At 49.9% G+C, this 8,003-nt stretch overlaps 1 protein-coding gene across 1 annotated transcript; it reads right to left on the minus strand.

The window, feature by feature from the left end:
• Positions 1–6,099: 6,099 nt before the first annotated feature.
• On the minus strand, positions 6,100–7,255 carry LOC123440469 (peroxisome biogenesis protein 7). The gene has a single exon (XM_045117035.1). The coding sequence runs from the start codon at positions 7,181–7,183 to the stop codon at positions 6,221–6,223; it is 963 nt and encodes a 320-aa protein (XP_044972970.1). The 5' UTR covers positions 7,184–7,255; the 3' UTR covers positions 6,100–6,220.
• Between the last annotated feature and the right edge of the window lie 748 nt (positions 7,256–8,003).

Below are 8,003 nucleotides of genomic sequence, written 5' to 3' on the forward strand. Positions count from 1 at the left end.
AATAATATTTTTAAATAGTGATTTCGTTGGACAAATTTAAACAATAATATTTTTAAATAGTGATTTCGAAATGGCTAGGCACAACTCTTGATCGTCACGCACCGTTTCTAACCAACGTCAGCAATAATATTTTTAAATAGTGATTTCGTTGGACAAATTTAAACAATAATATTTTTAAATAGTGATTTCGTTGGACAAATTTGAACCCTTGTCCTCCTCTCGATCCCCGCCGTCGCCCCGCCCGACACTCAACCCGACGCCGCCAAACGATGCCCCGCTCGACGCCGCCCCGCCCGCCCCTACCAACGCCGTCGGCCCCGCCGACGCCGCCCACCATGTCATATCAAAAGAGTTATGTAAAGAAGTATTGTAGTTGTCAAATTTTAGCTAGTTTGTTTTAGGAATGCGGTTCTGGCTAGTTTGTTTTAGGAGTGCAGATGACGACTGGGTTTTTAGGTTTTTTTGTAAAATTCAGAGAAGAAAATCTAGGTAAAAAATGCAGAAGCTTAAAAAAGTCATCTACACATTTATAGAAACTTAGTTCTTCTTTGACATGCATTTGATAGGTTTCAGTGAGAGATTGAATTAACAAATCCCCATCTGTGTGATTATTTATCTATCAAGATTTCAAAGTTGTATAGAAAAAATAGGTATCTACACAGTTGATCTCCTTCTTCCTTTTATGCAGCCGGCACACTCATAATTAGTTTCTCAATTGGAAACATGATAGTAGAAAGTGCAGAAGCTAAAAAGTCATCTACACATTTGTAGAAACCTAGTTCTTCTTTGGCATGCATTTGATAGGTTTCAGCGATACATTTATAGAAACTTAGTTCTTCTCATTTTTGATGCTACATCATGGCCGACTCTAGCATCTGGGAAGGCTCCTCTGAGCACTGGACAACGTTTGCTAAAGATAATGGCAAAGTGAGCACCAACCAGGTAATTATTACAAAACTTCTGCGGGTTTCCCCGTAACAGGAAGATCTGCGAGAACTCTTACCCATATCTTACAATTTCTTCAGAATTGAAACATGCATGGGCACATTGCAATCATCCATATATGTAACTAGGTAATTAAATGTTGATGTTTTGAAACCCTTGCCACGCATATGTAGGAGCTCCACCTTCTCCATCACCCAAAGAGCACAAGACATGTGACGTCGACGTGCTCAATCACGAGCTAATTGCGTCACATGAGAGTACTGTCAAGGCCCTAAAGGAGTTTAATGTTTCCCTGAAAAAGGAGAGAGACAAGATTATTGATGACAATGCTATTGTCAGTCATAAGATTTACAGTCTTGAACGTCAGGTCGAGTTTCTAAGGACTGACATAAGTCACTACAAGAAGGAGATAGAAGTTCTGAAGTCCAAAAACATTAAATTAAAGACGAAAAAAGCCCATTACATGATGAAGGGGGGCATGAACAGGAATAAGCTTCGTGAGCTTAAGTCAGTCCTTGAAAAAACTATGTAGTGTTGAGAGTAGCAAAAATTGATACAGTGTACAGTGAGAAGTTAACTTGGTACTTATTTTTATGAATTTCGTGAAACATTTAGTTTGTGGAGCTGATAGCATCTTTTGTGAACAGCTTAAACATTCAGTCTGTGAATCTAGTACTATTTTTTTTATCTAACATGACAATGCCGGTGTGCCACTCTGTCCAACGTCATAGGTAATCAAAATATTGTTGGTGTAGCCTCCAACGCCACCAATATATTCTAACAGTGACGCCATATTGGTGGCGTCGAGTGTCCACGCCAGAAGGTCCCATTTTGCCACGCTATAGCTAGGCTTTTCTGCACTAGTGTTAGTGGAGCCACCTGAACACCATACTCTAACCATGACTACATGTCACACGCAAAATCAAGGTTCCCACCACCACCCCGCCGTTGGAGCAACAAATGAAGGGGGGGGCAGGTCTAGGCTGGGGCCTTGTCGCCTAGAGAGAGGAGAGATTGAGAGGCATTAGCTCGCTTGTATATGCAAATAGGGTCAAAGGTTGGCCCTATTGTTGGTTGTACACTTTCATTGTGTTTGATAACTATTGGGGAGGAGAATGGAAGCTTAGAGGAGGAAGTTATATTAAGGTTAAATATGGGGTGCCATTTTATTCCTAATCCTTTGTTTGGCATAGTTAGGCGGATTTTGATAATAGTGATGTGTGGCTAGGCTAATGTATTCGTGGTTGTATGGATATGTTTTAGCCGCAATGAAACGAAACCAACGTGAATGTAAGCACACACACATGTGCGTGCACACAACACGCACAGGCACACACACAATTTAATAAGGGTAGAAGAAGACAATGTGTTTCAATTTGTATGTTATGTTCACATATCATTGAGTCGAATATGAACACAATACCATTTAGACGGCTTGTGCGAGGAACAAGAGTGGGATTCATACCACGTACATATCATATAAACAACTAACATTTTATGGTAAAGCCCCTAAAGATGGGGTCGACAAGATATATGAAAACCATGGATGTTGACCACCGTGAGATTCCACAACCCCCCCCCCCCCCCCAAACCAAACTTTGATTTGTTGGGAAGAAAAGTAGAAAAGGAACACTAGGTTTATGATTTCACCAAGCGAGAGTTCTTCATATTGCTTGTTACTCTTGGGATTTAGTTGTTAGAGCATCTCTAGTAGAACCCTCAAATCCTTAAATGTAAAACCAGTTTTAAGGGTTGAGAATTGCCCAATTTTAACACTTTTAAGGGTTGAAAAACAGGGGCAAAGAGTAGAACCCTCAAACCCAACCCTTATAACGGAATATTCCGTTATAAGGGTTGGGTTTGAGGGTTCTACTTTGAGGGTTCTACTCTTTGCCCCAACCCCAACCCTTAAAACTGTCATTTGGCATTGCATAATTTTCACTAGAAAAACATAATAAACCTCCAAACAAACACGGAAATAAAGATCATTGATGCATAGTTTAATAGTTTTTACATCACACAATCATCATCTTCCCCCTCTACTCGGCACCATCACCAAAAAATTACACTTGGCGCCATTTCCTAGACCACTTCCACGTCCATCAAGCACCTCCATTGTCGCCGGTGGTGGAGTCTTCCACACCGCCATCGCCACCACAACTCATCGGAGCGTCAGCTCGAAGAGTAGAGGACGCACCACGGAATATCCTCTTCCTCTCCGCGATGTCCTCCTTGTAGTCCTTCCACCATTGCAATTGTTCTTGATCCATGTCCTTCTTGGACATCATCATGTGCTCCTTCTCTTCCACCATGAGTTCTTTCCATACCTTTGCCTCTTTCACCTTGATCATCCTCTCCTCCAAGTCGGCCTTGCGCTTTACTTCTTCACGCTTTGCTTCCACTTGTGCAAGCTTGACCTCTTTCTTCTTCTCGGTGATAAGAAGCTTCGTCTCCAATGTCTTCGTTGTCAATTCCTCTCTTGCCTTCATCATTTGCTCCATCTTCTCCCTTAGGCTTGACGCCTCTCCCTCCATCTTCACCCTTACCTTGCCCTTCTTGGTTCCCTCGGGCTTGCCCAAGTTCCTCTCCCCCTCCTCATCTTCACTATCATCCATCCTAAGCATTGCCGACTTCTTGGGTGCGGTCTCTTGATCCCTCAACTTCCACTTGTCAAAGGTTTGAAGAATTGCCCAAGCATGTTTAAATGGGAATGGCTTGCCCTTGGAAGCGGCCATCTCCTTGTACCTCATGCCGGCAATTGTCTCCTATCAACCACACATAATCACATAAGAACACAACAATGGCCACACATAATCACATAATCAAAATAGTGAAGAGATATGTACTCACATAGTCACTCTCCACGGTTCCACTAGGTGGTGCATCCCTCACTTGGTCCATGGCCGCACTCCAACGAGCACAAGCGGGCTTCATCAACTCCCACCGGCCTTGAAGCGACTGGTAAGTGCGAGAGATGAACCCACTATTCTTCGGCTTGATCCTACAATAGTTGTCCTCGATCCTTTGCCAATACAGTTTACCGGTTTGGTCGGTGCCGGTGGTTGCATCCATCCCCACAGCTGCCCAAGCACGAACCAAGAGGATATCTTCCGCCTCGGTGTAGTTTGTCGACCGCGTGCGTGGATGGGAAGCGGCGGTGAATGCCTCCTCCCCTATCTCGGCCACCTCCTCCTCGTCATCCCCTTCATCCTCCTCATCTTCCTCCAAGTCATCAACCCTAAAGGGTTCTAGAGGCGGAGCCCCGAGGCCCACCTCCGCGTCTTGGAGAAGGTTCATGAACGAGGATGGGGTTGCCATTTCCTCGAACACCTCGTGCGCGACGGGAGGAGGTTCGGCGGGCGTGGCAGCAGGCATCTTCCGCTGCTTGGCCACGGCGGAGGACTCGCCGGCGGCCTTGGAGGCAGCCCCTCGCGGCCCACGGGAGGCCGCCTTCGGCCGGCTCTTCTTGAGGGCCGGAGCGTCGTCGGGGGCAGAAGCCGGGGCGGTGGCAGGGGCGGGAGCGGCGGCCGGGGCTGGCGCGGACGGAGGCGGTGGCAGGCCTGCCCGCCGCCGCTTGGCCCCGACGGTGGCGGGGGCGGCCGGGGCTGGCGCTGCGGCGGCCGTGGCGGGGACGGGGCCAACAGGGGCGCGCGAGGGCCGCCGCTTGGCCGGGGCGGGCGCGGCCGGGGCCGGGGCGGGGACGACCGGGGCCGGGGCGGGCGCTGCAGCCGCGGCCGGGGCGGGCGCGGCGGCGGCGGGGGGCTCCATGGCGGCGGCGGGGGCGAGGCGGGCGCGAGGAAGGCGACGTCTGGAGACGGAAGCGGGATGAAAATCCCTCCCGCGCTGGAGCTGAAGTGGAGTGCGGGTTGGGAGGAGAAACTCCTCCCAACCCTCACTTCTACAGGCTCAAAACTAGTTTGAGGGTCGGACCTCTAAAAATATTTACGGGTTTAAGGGTTTAAGGGTTCTAGTCTACGCCGTTTTTGGGACGAAAACTGTAAAAAAAACGGTTATTTTTAAGGGTTTGGGGGTTCTAGTAGAGATGCTCTTACTCTTGGGGTTGTGAGGATCCCTAGACGGTTTGGTGTCACCCGGGAACTTCCAAAGTCCGCAACACTGTCCTTATGGATTTAGATTCTCCCCCGATCATGTACGGAGTGGCTACTTCAACAAGGGATAATGTACGGGTGACATGGTTGTTGCTTTTCTCGTATTTGTTCATTTCTCGTGTTGCACTATCCAGATCTAACTCTTTTATCTAACATGGTCATAAAAAAATGACAGAAAAACAGTGGCACTACTCCCATTGCATGTATTACATAGACTTCTTTGGCATATGAATTGGAAAACGTTTCATTTCAACAACACCGACCGTCCGCCTATTTTTGTGAAGAAAGGTCTGCAACATCATCTGTGTTGTAAAATTTATGTTTGCAACAACACTCATGTTGTAAAGAAAGAAGATGAAAAAAGTATGCATTTTTTTCTGCAGCATTTTCTGTGTTGCAAAATTTTCTTCCCCAACAACACACATGTTGCGAAATTTCCTTCCGCAACAACACTGACGAGTAGCACACCCTATATAAATTACAGGTAAAAGAAATAAGAGCCTGCTCTATGTATGTACCGAGTAGAACCTAATCTAGGAGTGAATCCACTGAGTTAATGGAAAGCAGAGACCCAGTTGGAAGCTGAAAGTATGCTTTCCAATTAGCTCTGTGAGCCAGCAGCTTGATTTCCTCTTTAAAATTCCTTCTGCGTATGTAGAGGCTTGGCTGACTGTTCTGGGAGATGAAATCATTTCTTATAGTCCAGATGGCCCAGCAAGTCAAAATGAATAATTCTAGGAAGAAAGGTAAAACTATCAGATTTTTGAAATGCTCAATGCTGCTCTGAACCGACCCCTGAGAGGATTCCAGCCAGGACATAAATATCTCCAGCAAATTGATGCAGAATGGCATTAGAAGAAAAGATGGTCTCTGGTTTCCTCAGAAGAAGCTCTCTAGTGCTCAGTCTTTTGTTGATCAGAAGCCAAAAGAAAACCTTGTGCTTACTTTGGCAACATAAAATATCTCTAACATACTAGCAATAGCAGGTTGCAATGTAGTATGGGGCAGTCCAACTCATCAACACATAAAGAAGTTAACCAGTTTGTGAAGCAAACAATGGAATTATTATTCCAATTTCAAGTCACCAGGTGTTTACTTCCATGTGTATCACAACCAATGTAAGATCGACTCAACAGACATGATACAGATCACCAAAACATGCTGTGTTACATTGCTCTGGGATCACTCCCGAATGGCCAGACGTAGATCATCTCGTCCCAGCCAGTGCTGGCGAGCAGCCCGTCGGTGAGCACGCTCATGTCGATCCCGGCCACGAACTCGGTGTGGTGGCCGTACCTTTGCAGCAGGGCGTCCTCTTTCCGGTAATCCCACATGCAGACCGTCATGTCGTAGGAGCAGGACATGAGCATGCCCTGCCGGTGCGGCGAGAACTTGACGCGCTTGACGGCGTACCCGTGCCCGGCGAGCTGGGCGAGGGGCGCCTGCGGCGAGCGGACGTCCCAGATGCGGATCGACTTGTCGACGGAGCCGGTGGCCAGGATGGACGGGTCGTACTTGTCCCAGTCGAGGGAGAGCACCTCGTGTTCGTGGGCCGGGATGACGAGGGTGGGTCCCGGCTCCCGCACGTCCCAGACGCGGGCCGTGTGGTCGCCGGACGCGGACGCGAAGACGTCCGGGTGCCGCGCCGACCACGCGGCGGCGTAGACGCAGTACTCGTGGCCGCGGAAGGTGCGGACGGAGGCGGGCCGGTCGGGGGACCAGAGCTTGAGGGTGTCGTCCCAGGAGGCGGAGAGGAAGGCGTCGCGGCGGACGGGGTTCCAGTCGATCCCGTGGACCTCCCGCGCGTGCTCCCGGAGGAGGCGGACGGGGTTCTGCGCCGGCGGCAGAGTGACGTCGAAGAGCCGGACGGAGCCGTCCCCCGACGCGGCCGCGCAGAGGGAGTCGTGGGACTCGGACCACGCGCAGTCGAAGAGCGCGTCGGAGGTGGGGAAGGAGAAGAGCGGGGTGAGGCCGGGCCCGCCGGGCCCAGCGGCGGAGATGTCGAGAACCAGGAGGTGGCCGTTGCCGACAAGACCGAAGTGCTGCGAGGTGGCCGCAAGGAGGCGGTGCTCGTGGAACGGACTGAAGCGGACGGAGAAGCCCGGCGCCGGGGCCTTGAACGACGGCATCGCGACGGCGGTGCGGATCCGGGAGGGGGCGGGGATAGATGTGGGGTGGGGGGTGGGAGGACTTGCGGAGACTCTGCCTTTGCATTTTTTCTTTATGGGGTTTCCCGGACATATTTTACTATTAAAAAAGTCCCTTTTCCATAATTTTTTGCAGTTCAAAGAGTTTTATTGATCTTTGCTTCTAAAAAGAGAAAATCACTTTGTTTCAACCGGCTGATAATATGCGCTCGTAAGCTGCCTTCTTCTTATGGCGTGTGTTCCGCGTGGGCCTCACCATCGCACGGCTTGTCACGTACCTTTCCTTCCCTTCGTAGAAATCGTATCCCCTCTTCCTCTCTTCCTATCGTCTTGTTTCCATCCCACCGAGGCAGGAAGCAAGGCGCAACTATGTGCACGGAGATGCCGGAGCGATGTACAGCCGCGCCCCGCTGCATGATCCCATCTCCCCGCTGCTCCGATGCTCCAGGAGGAGGCTACGCCGGCGAGTGGCGTTGGCCGCAGGCCACGGGCACTGCCAGGTAATGGTTCGGCAGCTGCTACCCCGCACGACGTGCTCTGTCCTTCATGGAGCAGGCGATGACCACTAGTGAAGCCCCTTTGTTCCAAGCTCCAACATCCTCGAGGCCTTGACGAGCTTGCGGAATAAAGTTGTTGCAAACCCGTGTCGACGACTGCTACATCGCAACCTCGACAACGTCACCCATTGCATAACTGCTCCGACAGCCACTGCATCACAGCTTCGACGACATCGTGGCCACTTCATTCAGCTCCGGCGGCGTCAACTCCGATGACCGCTGCATTACAACTCATGCAGCGTCAT

Source organism: Hordeum vulgare, chromosome 3H, assembly GCF_904849725.1.
Source record: "Hordeum vulgare subsp. vulgare chromosome 3H, MorexV3_pseudomolecules_assembly, whole genome shotgun sequence".
Lineage (NCBI taxonomy): Eukaryota > Viridiplantae > Streptophyta > Magnoliopsida > Poales > Poaceae > Hordeum > Hordeum vulgare.

Bases quoted from the DNA above. Each gene is read 5' to 3' on its own strand.
- LOC123440469 (XM_045117035.1), bottom strand. From the start codon at position 7,183: ATGCCGTCGTTCAAGGCCCCGGCGCCGGGCTTCTCCGTCCGCTTCAGT.